Source organism: Sorghum bicolor, chromosome 6, assembly GCF_000003195.3.
Source record: "Sorghum bicolor cultivar BTx623 chromosome 6, Sorghum_bicolor_NCBIv3, whole genome shotgun sequence".
NCBI classification, from domain to species: Eukaryota; Viridiplantae; Streptophyta; class Magnoliopsida; order Poales; family Poaceae; genus Sorghum; species Sorghum bicolor.
The window spans coordinates 40,017,041-40,033,393 of record NC_012875.2 but is presented as its reverse complement, the minus strand read 5'-3'; the positions used below and the strand labels follow the sequence as shown (position 1 = coordinate 40,033,393).

At 38.8% G+C, this 16,353-nt stretch overlaps 1 protein-coding gene across 1 annotated transcript; it reads right to left on the bottom strand.

Annotated features, from left to right (window-relative positions):
• On the bottom strand, positions 10,029-13,301 carry LOC8072010 (protein TIFY 9). The gene is made up of 5 exons (XM_021462545.1): positions 13,029-13,301; positions 12,777-12,934; positions 12,417-12,510; positions 12,256-12,313; positions 10,029-10,393 (listed from the first exon to the last, which is right to left on the bottom strand). The coding sequence occupies exons 1-5, from the start codon at positions 13,141-13,143 to the stop codon at positions 10,282-10,284; spliced, it is 537 nt and encodes a 178-aa protein (XP_021318220.1). The 5' UTR covers positions 13,144-13,301; the 3' UTR covers positions 10,029-10,281.

The following is a 16,353-nucleotide window of genomic DNA, read 5'->3' as shown; positions in this document are numbered from 1 at the left end:
AAAGGCTTGTATATAGCCCCAACCATTTTCTAGCTATTACAATGTCTTCTTCATGAAAACATAAATTTCCTACATTGTCTTCATTACAAGGCCCATATGGTATTGGACCATTCATGATTCTGAGTTCTATGTGACCTACAATAACTCATGCAACAATATAAAAACTGTCTTTTTAGATAAAAAGACCTGTGGACGGCTCTGAAAGCCCTAGTTTAGTTTTGGATAATTATTAAAACCTAAGTGGACTAACCTCTTGCTCGAAGTGATATATGAGATAGGTTAGTTCATACCAAGGAATGGAGAAAACGATCATGGTGATGGTGATAGCCTAAGTGATGGATGAAGTGCTCCAACATGGAAAAGAAGAGAGAGAAAAACAAAATGGGCTCAAGGCAAAGATATATTTGTTAGGGTTATTTTATTTTGCCGGTCAAGACGCAATAGAGTGTGTGATTGAGTTTAGAATAGATAACCATGTTATAAATAGGGGAAATCTTTAATTGTAATAGTTATTTAGTGCCACTATGTGTAAGTCTTATTTACATATACTTTGTGCTTAGTGATGTGATGAGTTACATGAGAAGGTCCTACAAATTATTTGTAAAAATGCTAATTTAAGTGCTAAATTGTTTTGGTACTTTGTGGGAGAGTTAGCACCTTGAAAAGGGTTAAAAAGTTAGAAAAATATGATGCTAGTCGCACCCAAACGACAAGATGTCGCCTAGATATTTGCCTGTTCTGAGCCGAATATTTAGGAGAACTGAACCCTTTGAAAAATAACGCATACGAAAAGTAACATGGGCGAACAACCGGACCCATTGAAAAGTAACGCGTATGGAAAGTAGCATGAATAGACGATCGCACCCAGGAATGTGACCGTTGGTGGGTTGCGTGTCCATACGCCTAGGTATTTTCCCTATCCTACTTGAATATTCCAGCGTTTGTGTGTGCAAAGAGAGGAGGTTGGCTGGATATTTTTCTGAGCTAGATATTCTAGTTCAGCTCAAATCTGACCGTTGGGAGCACAAGCTGAGTGTTTTTAGGTGTGCTACTGCCCTCTTTCTCTTTGAACCTTGCTCATTCTTCTCCATTGTTCATTTGAGTTCCCCAAAGCAAGAACAAGCTCTCTACTCTCTCAACTCTCTCACTCCCAAGGATCTGTGCTCCATTCAATAGAGAGAGATCAAGTTCTAGTGTTGATCTTGAGAGCTTCAAGAGCATATCCTTTCTCTCTTTTCCCTCTCCAAGCCTTGTGCTCATTCATAAGAGGATTTAGGGGAACCCCTAGGTGTATTTGGGATTGCATATTCTTGTGGCACTAGTGATGATTGCAACTGTGGATTTCTTGTTATTCTTGGTGATTATCGTCACCTAGATGGTTGGTGGATTTGTGATTGGTGAGGGGATTTGATGATTGTGTCTGCCCCCAATCAAGGATTGCATTTGTGAGGGGTTCTTGACCTTTTTCCTGGCGGAGAGCCAAAAGATACTCTAGTGGATTGCTCGTGGCTTGTGTGATCCTTATCTTGTGTTGGTTGTGTAGCACCTGGTTGCGAGTTTGGCGTGTGATGCCAATTAGTGTGTGAAACTCCAAATGAGTATATCGCCACAACAAGGACTACCTTGTCGGCAAGCAAGTGAACCTCCGTAAAAATCATTGTCATCATTGATTCCGAGGATTGATTGGTCTTCATTGGTATTCATTATATTGTGATTGATTGGCTCCATTGATGATTGGCTCATTCCACTACACGTCAGTATAACCTTCCGATCCTCCTATGCACTCACCTTGTGTAGAGCTTGTAGTTGTGGTAGTTACTCCCTCCATTCCAAATTATAAGTCATTCCAAGAATCTTGGAGAGTCAAAGCATTTTAAAGTTTGACCAAAATTATAAAGAGAAAGACTAAGATTTGTAACATAAAGTGAGTATACTATGAAAATATAATTAAGAAACAAATCTAATAAAACTTAGTTGGTATCATAATAATAATTATTTTATTATATAAATTTAGTCAAACTTAGGATAGTTTAACTTTACAAGATTCTTGAAATGACTTACAATTTGGGATGGAGGGAGTAGTTGAATAGCTTTGCTTCTTAGTTTTATTTAGTCTCTAGCTAGCTCAACTAGTGTAGTGAATAGTGACTTAACCTTTATGTGACATAGCGATTATAGCAACTAGAATTGTGGATAGGTGGCTTCTATTTTTAGTAAGCTAGCACAACTTTTAGTTTGCTACTTATTTGTAATATCCAATTTTGAGGACAAAACCAGATATGCACCATATGTGAGTCTTAGAAGTCAAATCTCACATATAGCTACAAATAAGGATAATATCAAAAGACACTGCATAAATATAAAACGTACTTAGTATAAAAGAGATAACCTTCGATAGCAAACAGCGGACAGACAATTTCAAACTTTGGGTATTAACTTCACTCTACAGGATCCAACTGAAACTTCTCCTGAGGGGTGTGGAGAAATAGCAAGAGTGAGTCCATGTCGAACTCCACAAGTATAGTAACTAGATGGTATAGCTCCCACAATCTCACGATAGATGTGACATAAATAATTTAGAGCATTAAACAATGAACAATGAGCATATTTAACACACAAGAATCATCACCCTTAATGTAGATGTCCCCAAGGCTGCTCCTGACCGTGAGCTCGGCTAGTATACTAGTTTTTAACACTTTGCAGAGGTCGTACATCTTTATCCATGAGCCATGATTTACCCTTTCGCCCGAGGTCGCGAGTCTCTTAACCCCCTTCCTAGGGAGGCCGGTAGGGATCACGATAAAACCTTTCAAAGGTTTCTTCTAACAAGTTAGGGCCATTAGATTCACTTGGCAGGCAGATATAGAGCCCTCCTTCCATGGCACATAACCCGCAGCCTATACACACGGACAGAGGCCGCACTATACCCAACGTGTCTAGCCATTCTTACGCCATTTAAGGTAACTGCTAACAAGCTAGAAAAAGGTCCTCATACTGAGCTAAAGTCAGAGCCATTATAGCCCTCATGGTTGCAATGTTATCCCAGGTGATCACGTACAGATAAATCATCAAGTTGCTAAAAAGTCATGTTTATCGTTTATTACTTAACATTAATCTAGTCACAGGATCATGATCACAGAATTAAAATTCAAATTACTATACTTGCCTTAATCCAATTGCTTTTGCTGATCCTTTTGGTTCTGCTGGTCTTACTTGTTGCCAAGGCTCTGATCTTGATCGCTGAAGCACTCTTGATCACCACGAATTACTCACCAGCTAAACCCGATCTTCGATCACCAACACACAAACAATCGGAGAAAACATACACGAAGCAAACAAGGCTACAATTAGAACAGTACACCAATCATATGAAAACAATATGAAAAGATTATAAAATGATTCTACGCATCGCTACGATCTCACAGACGTAAAGATCACGAAAATCGGAATTAAAACGCAGAAGTTATGAATTTTCTAAGATTTTCTTTAGAAAAGTAATTAATTAAATAGAGTCACGAAATTAAAAAGTTTCAAATTGGTGAACCAAGTTTACTAACATGTAGATCTCGTTATTACGAATCTAACGTAATTTGAACGGGTCAAAACAGAGTTAAAACGGAGAAGATACGGCGTAATCAAGCTAATGTATTTCTATTGTCTTTGGAGATTTGTTTTAGTGAAGAAAAACGGCCACAAAACACATCATGACCTCACGTGATGTTAACAAGCTAAAGTGGAGCGGCGCAGCGGCTGAGGATCTCTGGCATGGTGATTGCTATGGTCAACGATGAGACGCTCGCTACTGAACATGAGGAAGAGTCTGCAGAGTACGGCAACGTGAAACAAATTCACAGAAAGAAACACAGAGAATCGGGTCTTGTTTAGTTCCAAATTTTTTTTGAAATTGACATGGTAGCACTTTCGTTTTTATTTGATAAATATTGTCCAATCGTAGACTAACTAGGCTCAAAAGATTCGTCTCGCCAATTCCGACCAAACTGTGCAATTAGTTTTTATTTTCGTTTATATTTAATACTTCATGCATACGTCTACAGATTTGATGTGACAGAGAATTAAAAAATTTTGCAAAATTTTTTGGAAACTAAACAAGGCCTCGATGATCTCACCTTGGTAGTTTTTGTGAACAAGGATGATAGCTTGACAACAGGGAGGCAGCGCAGGCATCGGCGAGCTCAACTCCATTCGCAAGATCCTAATGAGCCGGTAAGGCGAAGCTAGCCTAGGGCATGGGCGGCGCATAGAAGGAAATCCCAGAGCGCAGATCGGTCCTCAATCTTTATATGGAGACTTGGCATGAGAATTACGCAATATCCTGTATGATTTGGAATTTGCATCGACGGCTTCCGTCGGCTTGGAGTCTGAGCAGAGCACGGCATGGGATAGGGGAAGGTGGCTGACACGTGTTGCGGAAGATGAAGCGAGAGTCTTTTTTATCCTATCTCTTTTATTTCAAAGCCAATTTCAAATCATTTTAAAACATAGCTTGAATCATTTTGAATTTTAGTCAAAACCAATCATCTCAATAAATCAAATGCACGAGCATGAAGACACAACCATGTTACTAATCCTATGATAAGTTTTATTTTAACGAAAAGTATTATTTTTCTATGTTTCATGAGCACAAAAATACAAAATTAAATCATTTTTCATCTATTTCAAAAGTTGCAAATTTTTGGGTGTTACATTATTTGTCTAACCATTTGGCCGAAGTGTTGCTGTAGATTTTTTTTAAATAGGCTATTTATTTCTCCTTTAGCTATTTCGGACCTTTCCCGTGGCTCTAGATGACACCCCATCAGACTTACAACAATTATCTAGTGTGTTGAAAATATATACATGCGAACTGTCCGGCACTCTCGTCGGACCATCCGACATACACTTTTTATGCGCACACCGAAACTAACATACTTGTTGGTCATCTTCTACGATATACCAACACATTGCCACTCAGAGCTAGACAATCTACAGTACAATTTTCTCACACCCTCCATAAAAAAAACTCACTGTTGGACACTCTTTGAGATATACCAACAGATCGTCTACGGTATGAGTTTAAACCAGTCCGAAAGTTTTTTTTTAAGATGGCTAAGCATGGATTGTTCACCATATCACAAGGATAGGCAGTTTGCAATTAACACCTAGTTAGCCTTTTCAAACAATTATTTAGGGCTTTCTTTTCGCATTTTTCAAATGCCAGTTATTTCTAAGCATGCAATACAATCAATTAAGTAACACTAGAGAACCATCAAGTAAATGAATATGAGCCCCCCCTTGATAATACAATTATCTTGCATGTTAACCCCAATCATATTTTTATTCTCTAGTCATCTTATGACCGGTTAAATAAGCAACCTGTTATTTTACCTTTGGCTAGAGCTAGACATCATGTTTCGGACTCCACGTTATGACAAATTAAATAAAATGAACCTGGTATCATTTTACCTTTGCCACTACATGAGGAACACCCTTTTAGCAATGTATATATGCGTTGCTATATGCCCGATTAAGTGTCGGTAGGATCTATACCAACGCATCTTATATGCGTTGTTTAAGGTGGCGTTGCAAGGGTCTACTGCAACACATACATATGTGTTGGTAAGAGGAGTATATAAGTGTTGCAAGCTAGCAGCGGATATACAGCAACGTATATATGTGTTGCTAGAAGAATACACTGCATGTTTCGTGGATTTGTTATTACAATTGTATATATGCTGCTTTTTACAGTATAAATGGCTCCATAAATTAATTGGATATCTTACATCCATTAGCCACAAGCACAAAATAATATATCCTTGGAACTCAAGATAATATTAAAAACTGATATTAAGTAGCTTATTCTATAGATACAAAATGACCCAATCTGTAAGTGTATACAATGATTCACTAACTAAAATATTTCATATACTAAAAATAACTATACAATACTGTAACACCACTCCTAAAAAACTAATCCTGAGGAAACTAATTTTGAGGGGAATCTTGTTCTTCATCCTTCAAGCATCTGATCTGAACATCCAACACATCATATTTGTCCTGTGTGAAAATGTAGAGAGCTTCATTAAGAACATATTTAGGAAAATATGTGATCTTCCTATGAATTTATAAATTTAGAAGAAATACAATGAATCTATAAATTTTTAGAAGGAATACAACTGAGCCAATACCTGTTCCTGGGCAGGTGTTCTAGAACTGAAGTTTTCATTCATACTCTTTATCTACACATCCTGACATAAAAGAAGCTGAGCAAAAAAGGATGCATCAGACGTCTTGCTACATAAATATGTGTATATTAAAATTACAGTCCACATGTCTCGGGTGATGCACTCATGCCTAATATCTTCGTCTCCTCTCTCTCTCCTGTACATAGGACTGTCATGAGAAACATGTCAGAAGATTTTCAGATAGCCTTACGTGGAATTAAAGAAAAAGCTAGAAACAATTTAAACTAGACTGTACATCGGACTGGCTTATCTCCTATACATTGGAGTGGCTTTTCACTAGAAACAGTCAGAAGATCTTTAGATAGCCTGAGATATTTTGTACGTCGAACTAAAGAACATGCTAGAAACAATATTAAACTAGAGATTTAATCTTATGCCTTGTTTAGTTCACCCCAAAAACTAAAAAGTTTTCAAAATTCCTGTAACACCCTAAAATTTACTCCTTTTTGAAATAGGTGAAAATGATTTAAATTTGTATTTTTGTACTCATGAAATATAGGTAAATAATATTTTTCATTAAATTAAAAATTTTCATAGGAGTTAGCAGTGTGTTTGAGCATACATGCCTTTGCATTTTATTTATTGTGATGAGTGTATTTGAACTCAAAATTCAAAATGATTTAAAAGAATTTTTGAAATGAGTTTCAAATGGCTTTTGGAATAAAAGAAAAATGAAAAAAAAAAACAGAAACTCTCCCCTCCTCCATCTGTTCTGGCCCGAAGGCCGCCCCATTCTCCCTCGCGTGGCCCTGAATCAGGCCCAGCTGCGTGCCACTCCTCTCCCCTTTCTTTCCCTACCGCGGCACAGCTCTCCCCTTTCTCTTGCTATGCGCGCAGCCGGCCCACTCTCCTCTCTCAGCCCAGTGGCCAGCCCAGCACGCCGTCCCCTCTCTCCTTTGGCTGGCAAGCGGATCCCATGCCTCCGGTCACCGACAGGTGGGCTCCGCAAGTCAGCGCCTCCAACCTTCTTCCTCGCCGTGACCAAACCGGACTCCTCACCGAACGCAACCGATCCCCAACCTCGGTAATCACGTAATTTGATGCAAGGAGCCCCAATTGGACCCCTATAAAACCTTTTCGACCCCCTAGAATCCCTCTTTCGCGTCTGCAAGCACCGAGAGGCTGTAGCCACCGTCAAGCGTGGTTTTGGATCTCGCCAAAGAGCCACACCTGCCATCGTCGTGGATTTTGTCGTCCGTGGCCGTGCTGTGGACCCCAATTCCTTGCCGAGCACCGCAAAATGGTTACGAAGCTGCCACGATACTCCTTTCGCTCTCTTTTATCCCCTATTCTTCTCTAATCTTCGCTGAACATGCAGGAGCACGTCTAGTCCGCCATCACGAGCCGCTGATCGATCTCCAAGTCCTCCTCGTCTTTGTTTTTGCCCTAGGTGAGATTCCCGTGAGCTCATCTTGCTTTCCGTGCAATCGGTTTGTCAAATCGTGCCTTAAATCGCTGGATCACTGAACTCCGGTGAGGCTCCGGCCTATTCCGGCCATGGCACACCGCCAGGATCCTGTGCACCGCCGGCACCCTCTCTCCCTCTCCGTTGAGCAATTTTCAACCATCGGATTGAGATGCAACGAACGAAAACAGAATATACCCCTTCGATGCTAGTTTTTCTAAAGAGCCCCTGGCCTTTTTAATTATCGAACCCGCAGTCTATGGAGTAAACTTTAAAAGACGCTTTGTTGTTTCAAAGGCGTACTCTGCGTTGGTATAAATGAAAATACGTTTTCATAAATTACAAGTTTACCACTGAAACGGTTTTGCTCATAAAATCCCCATTTTAATTCCATTTTGATCCATTCAAATTACGTTAGGTTCATAATCATGAGCTCTACATGTTAGTAAAATTGTTTATTCAGTTTGAAACTTTTTAATTTCATAACCCTATTTAATTAATTATTTTTCTATACAAAATCTTAGAAAATTCATATCTTCTCCGTTTTAATTCCGATTTTTGTGATCTTTACGTCTATGAGATTGTAGCGATGCGTAGAATCGTTTTATAAACTTTTCATACTATTTTTATATGATTGGTGTACTGTTCTAATTGTAGCCTTGTTTGCTTTGTGTATGATTGTCCTTTGGAATGCGTGTTGTTGATTGATGATCGAGTATAGACGGTGAGCAATACGTTGGTGATCAAGGGCAATCTTTTAACGACCAGCAGCAGGCCCAGGAGAGCTTTGCACAATTAATACAATATATATCATATGCATGTGTCCACCTTGATGACCTTAGCAAAGTCATATATGATTGTTATCTTGAATTCTTTGATACCTATTAGGATATGCATTTGGGTAGTTCTTGCTAGAGCTTGATTATAATCCATGATCTTGTAACATGAATATTTAGATATATAATAAACAATAAAATAAGCTTTCTAGCAACATGAACATAAAGGGTGGAAAGAACTCTACTTTTGCTAGATTGATCTTGATCTCCATAAGGACTTATCCCTTGGCAAAAGCTGGGACAACTCATACAACCATGAGGGCTATATGACTCTGGCTTTAGTCAAGTATGAGTAATTCTAGCTCGTTAGCAGTTACCCGTGTGGCGCAATTGAGGAATAGCAGACCGTGGATTCCTGTGGGTGGATCATATGGACTGACTAATGAAACCAAGCGGCCCTAACTTGTTAGACGAACCTTTGAAAGACTTCATAGTGATCCCTGTCGACCTTCCTTGGTAGTGGGTCAAGAGGCTGATCACCTCGGGCGAAAGGGTAAATCATGACTTATGGGTAAAGATGTACAACCTCTCTGCAGAGTGTTAAATCTGGTATACAAGCCGTGCCCACGGATACGGGCGACCCGAAAAACTGACGGAATAGATGGACACTAATGAACATGATTAATGATGATAAATGATGGTTTATTATGTTGTTGATATGTGTTATTTTTAAATTCTTGTATACATTGATCATGTGGTTATGGGATTAATTATGCTACCTTGATATTTGTTGTCCAATGATTTAATATGTTATCTACATATAAAAGCTAAACGCAGTCAAACCAGTGTCAGCTAATTCAGCCTCATGATCCCCTGGTTATACTTGTGTGAGTACGATATGTGCTCACTCTTGCTATTTTCCCCATACTTCAGGAGGAGTGTTAGGCTTGTGATCAACCAGTCAGTTGGATCCCGTAGAGAGGAGTTAATACCCGAAGTTTAGAGTTATCTATCCATTGTTTGCTATCAAAGGTTATCTCTTTTATACTAAGCACGTTATATATTTATGCATTGTCTTTTAATATTACCCCTTATTTATACATATATGTGAGACTTGGCTTCTAAAACTCACATACGGTGCATATCTGGTTTTGTCGTTAAAATTGGGTATTACAATTCCCCGTTACATCGAATCTTGCGGCACATGCATGAACCATTAAATATAAACGAAAACAAAAACTAATTATACAGTTTGCCTGTAAATCACGAGACGAATCTTTTGATCCTAGTTAGTCCATAATTAGATAATATTTGCCACAAACAAACGAAAGTGTTACATTAGCGGAATCCAAAATGTTTTCACCTCTAAACAAGGCCTTAGTACACGATATGAACACAAGCGGGTGCGCCCCCAAAAAAAAACACAAGCTGGTGCGCACAAACAATTGCACATGCGAATAATCTGCTCACAGAGAAGGAAATGAAAAGTAAAATACCTTTTTTCAATCTGCAACATAATTTATTGAAGTGTCAAGTTTGTGTACGTCATGTGTCTAGATGGATAGGTAGACACACACACAAGCTTGGATGTCGTGCACACACATAAAAGGCGCCAAATTAAGGGTAGGCATGCACCACGTCTTTTTGAATGAACGATATAATGTGTTAAACATCCTGGGTAAAAAAATAATAATATATATAACAAACATACATATGCCTATGATCAACTCTAGATCTTAATCTTAATGAAATTATCAAACGAACTTATATCACTGTGGATCTTCTATTTATTTGTCGATACTGCTATCAAAGTATCAAAGAATATACTTCTTGAATTAGTAGCTTGGCGGCTGCTAGGTTAAGCTGCCTCCTCCTTCACATGAAACGACTTGTTGGTTGTCGCTGCACCAACGCGGCTCGTTCCTCCCGATCCCATTATTCCCAGCTGATACGGACCCAACCCACTCAGCCTGCACGTTTAATTAATTCACCCAAGCAAAATGAATCAGCTGTTGACTGCAATTGCATCATCAGTAAAACATGCAACGAATGTAACTTGATTAAAAAAGCCCGCAGGTAGCGAATTAGTATACGGAATATATATATATATATATATATATATATATCAAAATTTTAGACTGCAAAAATATGTCGTCATATATATGGAGCAAAAAAAAAATATTGTAGAAAGAGTGATGCAAGCGTCAACTATGTCTGCATTTTTGGTCCAAACTAAGCAAACCAAATCAAACGCGATCATACATGTGATCAGAGCAAATATTGCTTTATGGACAGCTGGAGGCCGGGTGCTCAATATAATTGTGGTCGTCGATTCGGTAGGTGCTGGCGACTGCGTGTGCAACGCTAGCAGCAAAGCTATCGCTGTCCGTCACGACCAAAACGTGGGTTTTGATTGTGCTACGCTTCAACTGACCGATCGAGGTTGTTGTGGTCCAAATAAAGGACCCACACGGCTTATATACTTTCGTCAACTAATGACAGCAAGTCAGCAACGACTGATCTGACGTATCCTGCTTAATTTGATTTATATATATTATTTATTTATATACGTATCCTGTTGAAGTAATATGGTTTAGGCTTTGCTTAATTGCATTGAGTGGCGGATCGTAGTAAATAAAGGCGTGTTTGGATGATATGCTGAAGCTCAAAACTAAATGTTCGTGGTATTGAGAAACTTTAGTTTTAGATTGATAAAAAAAAAGATCTGAGACATGAAGAGGTTTGGCTCAGAAGAAATTAAAAAAGCGAGGTTCCGAGAGGAGTTTGCAAAGGTCCAGAAAAAAATACAACTTGAAACTACTATGATCCTGACACAAAAAAGCAATGTTACTCAACCATTTCAAGCTTAGCTACTTTCACCGTTCCAAATTATTAAAAAGTTTTGATTTTTTTAGATTCATAGCTTCGGTTTGAAACAGAGGGATTTGATTACAACTTATTTGTTGTGTTCTGAATTTGGATATTTTTTCTTAAAAAGAAAAGATAGTACAGGTAATTTTATCGTATTAGTATATTTTTGTTATGTGTTACAAATATATATACTAGCAAAAGGCAGTGGTCACATTTATATTTTAGGGACAATGTCAAAATGTCACTTATTCATGACTAGTGTTCAAATTTATATTAGGCAATACACCATGCTTTTGAAAACAACAAAAGATTCGTTATATATATATATATATATATATATATATATATATATATATATATATATATATATATATATATATATATATATATATATATATATATATATATATATAAACAAGGTATTATTATGTGTAACCATGGCGTTTTTTCCTTATAAAAAGCAAAACTCCAAACAAAACTCTGTCCAAACACAGGCTATAAAATGATCAGCATCTTATTAGTCGTATGGCATTTAATTTTTACAGACAATGCAAAACACACCAACTATACTGCAAATACTGAACACCGAGCGTTCATAGAAATCCAAACACTCGTTTTCTACTCTTGTCTACTTTTGTCCTACTTTCTCATCACTTTTATGCGTACACAAGTCATCGGTGGAATATTCATAAAGTTGAATAAGAAAAGGTGAGCCGGCTGGTGACCAAACCTGATATGCATGCGATTATTATTTGTGCTACTCAAATAGTCTTTAATTTGTCACTTGAAATGTACTATGTACGTACTGAATAAAACAACGCATATATTGACCAAATATAATCACTTATATTAATATGATGAAACTAATGTACGAACAGTACGTACTAGTATTTAGTTAATTAATAATCAAACAGAATCATAAGCGTGCAAGGTTTCATGATGGCCATGTACGTTTAATTACCTCTCTTTTCGCTTCTGCAGAAACTGCTGCAGCGATTTGGTTCTTGTGAGTGGCATGTCTGCAAATTAAAGCAAGAACAAATTGGATAGAAGGAACAAATTGTTATCTGTGTTTTTCATCTGTTGGTGGTGGTAGCTAGTTAGCAATTCGAGACGACCTACCTTTGGTCAAATTTCCAGCAAATGCGTCGCCACGGACGACGCGGCCTCCATTGGAGGTAGTAACCTCCATCGCCATCTTCATTATAGCCTCTGCCTGTCAAATTTGAAGTAAAAATAAATATGGTTGGCTTCGAAAGTGATGATGGTATCGGCCGGATTTTAGTTTAGTTAATCATCTATCTGGTGATGATGAGCTATACATAGCAGTCCTCCCGATTGACCATTAGTAAATCCTAAGGATGATCATATATCACTATGATACCCTGATGAATGATTTAATTTATCGATGGAATGATCGAAATGGTGATGGAGCTGTTGAGACGAGACTGAATGATGATCATATATTAATCAACAACTTGCCTTGTCCTGGGAGACGCCGTCGAAGGTGGCCACGGCGCCGTTGTAGAAGACCGTCATCGGGGCCTGCTGCTTCTGCTTGTTATTGGGCGCCTCGTCGCCGACGATGACGCGGCGCAGCTGGTGCGCCCCGATGCTCGCTATCGCGCTCGTCTTCATGCCTGCATGCACCGACGAGACGATGCGGAGGTCAGTTCAATGATCGGTTTCGATCGAAGTGGGGGAGAAAGAAATTAAGCCAGCGGCGATCGAGACCTCGGATGGAGGAGCAAGTGGTGGTGGTGGTGGTGCCGCCGTGGTGGTGGTCGGCGGCGGCGGCAGGAGGACGGAGGCCGAGGAAGTCGAGCTCTACCGGCGCCATCGACGGCATGGCCGGCACCTGCTGAGGGCGTTGCTTGCTAAAAATAATGCTAGCTGTAGCTGAAGGAAGGATAGAGGAGAGACTGCAGCAGGCGTGGTGGGTTTGAAGGCCTGCCCAGATTAAGATAAATTGCTGGGCTGCAATTTGTTAGCGTGTGGCGCGTGCGTACTGCGTACAGTAGGCAACAGCAGTTCAAGTGGTGTATGTGTAGCCACATCGTGTCTTCGTCGTTGTGGTTTTCTCCCTCGTGGCACGGCAGGTATGAACACGCAAGACAAGATGACGACAATTAATTAATATAGAGCCACTGCACGCGAAAACGACCGATCGAACTCTATGCACAGAAAACATATGGTAAGCAAGATCACATTGACAATTAGTATTCTATAAGGTGTGGAACACATAAAGCAAGATCACACTAACAATAGTGTTCCCAGGTGTGGAACATAAAAACCTACACAACACAAGCTAAGAGCACACTACCACAAGAAAAATCCTAGTTGAAAAACAAGTACTTCAAGCACACATAGCACAAAGAAAGACCATAACCCATGAATATAAAGTGGAACGGGCAACAGACAACTGAAATTTTATCCGTGGTATTGGGATGTTGGGACAACCCACCTAGTCCACGTTGTTGTACCCGCTAAGGGATAAGCAACCTTGAGTCACTAAGACTCTCAAGATCTACTAACAATATCGATCTTCCATCTCTAGGGCGGTGGATAAAACTCTTGTACAAGTCGCAAAGACATTCAAGCTCCCACAAGATTACCAAGAGTTATTGTAGTCACCTCCAATCACCAAGACCATCTACGTGCTCTCACTCAATGAGAATAACATGAACAAGTAGCACTCACTTGACTGTCACACCCGGTTTTAAAGAACAAAACCAGGCTAGCCATATGTGTGCCCAGGAAGTCCACACATATAACAACAGAAGCAATAATATCAGAAACAATGTTATATAGCGGAATATACTTATAATAAACACTTACATCAGAGTATCACGGAATAACAACTATCTTCAGGCTCAATCTTCACAGGGACGGTTGACTGGAGGTTGCGTATGCCTAACACTTCTTGTATTCTGAGAACATCCTTCATGATTCCATCGCTCTTCTGATCAACTCTTACTAATAGACTGGATTGGTGGGAAATAGCAAGGGTGAGCACATATTGTACTCAACAAGTATAACCAGGGGTTCATGAGGCTCAAAAGCTGACACTGGTTTGACTGCATTTAGCTTTTATATGTAGATAGCATATTTATATTTAGATAGCAAATATCAAGGTAGCATAATTAATCTCATAACCACATGATCAATGTATACAAGAATTAAGAATAACACATATAAACAACATAATAAACCATCATTTATCGTCATTAATCATGTTCATCAGTGTCCATCTATTCCGTCAGTTTTCCGGGCCGCCCGTATCCGTGGGCACGGCTAGTATACCAGATTTAACACTCTGCAGAAGTTGTACATCTTTACCCATGAGTCATGATTTACCCTTTCGCCCGAGGTGATCAGCCTCTTAGCTCACTTCCAAGGAAAGCCAGCAGGGTTCACTATGAAGCCTTTCAAAGGTTTCGTCTAACAAGTTAGGGTCATTAGATTCACTCGGCAGGCAGATATAGAGCCCCCCTTCCATGGCACATAACACGCAGCCTATACACACGGACAGAGGCCACACTATACCCAACGTGTCTAGCCATTCTTACGCCATTTAAGGTAACCGCTAACAAGCTAGAAAAAGATCCTCATACTGAACTAAAGCCAGAGCCATATAGCCCTCATGGTTGTACGAGTTGTCCCAGCTTTTGCCAAGGGATAAGTCCTTATGGAGGGTCAAGATCAATCTAGCAAAAGCCAGAGTTCTTTCCACCCTTTATGTTCAAGTTGCTAGAAAGCTTATTTTATTGTTTATTGTATATCCAAATATTCATGTTACAAGATCATGGATTATAATCAAGCACTAGCAAGAACTACCCAAATGCATATCCAAATAGATAACAAGGAATTCAGGATAACAATCATCTATGATTTTGCTAAGGTCATCAAGGTGGACACATGCATATGATATATGTATAATTATAAGTGTGTAGGTAACAAGGATAGTCCCAAATTATACTTGCCTTAAACACTTGCTCAATTCTCACACCAGCAGCTTTCAATCATCACCTTCTGAACTTCAGCGCCCACAAACAGTTCTCGTCTACTCGTAGCAAGCACCACATATAGGCAAACATACAAGCAACAAACAAAAGCAACTAAGAACACTACACCACACAAGATTACGCAACATACTGAAAGAGAACAAATTACTATAGTCGCAAGAACACAGAAAACACCTAAAACAGGACTACGATAAAAAAATGACTATGGAGAGTTTTATATTATAAAAGAGAAACCTGGATGTTTGATTTATTTAAGTAAACAAAACAATATAAAAGTTATTAATTTAGATTGATCCGATCATACTTTAGCCTAAAAATAAATTGAAACTAATCATATTTTATTCATAAATGGTGCCGTACAAATTAAGCAAACTAATCTTCAATATTATAAACTAAAATAAGATGGAAACAATTATTCGTCCTATGTATGATTCATGTTCAAGTTAAGCAAATTAATAATGTAGAAATACGATTATGTTATTAATATATCATATTAATAATTTATATATAAAACACCGAATATAAAATCTATATTGATTTTTAGTTATAAAACTAGATGCAAGTGCATTAATCAATTTAGTATTTGATGTACAATTTAGAAATATGTGGCGTGTTCAGCGTAGCTGCTAATATGCATCTCACGTTAGCAAAAGTACAGAATAGAGAGAACAGATCGAGTTAGAGCTATAATAGATAAACAACTTAAGATTAAAGATACCAACATTAAACTATAAGGATCTGTACTTCTATGAAAGACTCAAAGATAGACGGAAAGCTACTTCTTCACGTGATCTCAATACTCACATAGAACATGGTTTGAGTGACTGGAACTTCTGGTGACATTGTCGCCCGGCTAGGATGAAAAATACCAGGCGTCGTTTCCTTCATGCCCGACTGTTCTTACCGATCGAGCAACTATGTCAGTCAAGAAAGAGGGATGTCAGTGTTGAAGAAGGACGAGATCAGGGTTTACAAGCAGGCTCCTCCAATGACAGATCAGAGATGGCGCATTACTCGGCTGATGGCAGTCATGC

Bases quoted from the DNA above. Each gene is read 5' to 3' on its own strand.
- LOC8072010 (XM_021462545.1), bottom strand. From the start codon at position 13,143: ATGCCGTCGATGGCGCCGGTAGAGCTCGACTTCCTCGGCCTCCGTCCT. The intron at 12,314-12,416 runs GTAGGTCGTCTC...TTTAATTTGCAG, and splicing joins TGCTGGAAATTTGACCAAAG to ACATGCCACTCACAAGAACC. The intron at 10,394-12,255 runs GTAATTAAACGT...TTAAACGTGCAG, and splicing joins CTGCAGAAGCGAAAAGAGAG to GCTGAGTGGGTTGGGTCCGT.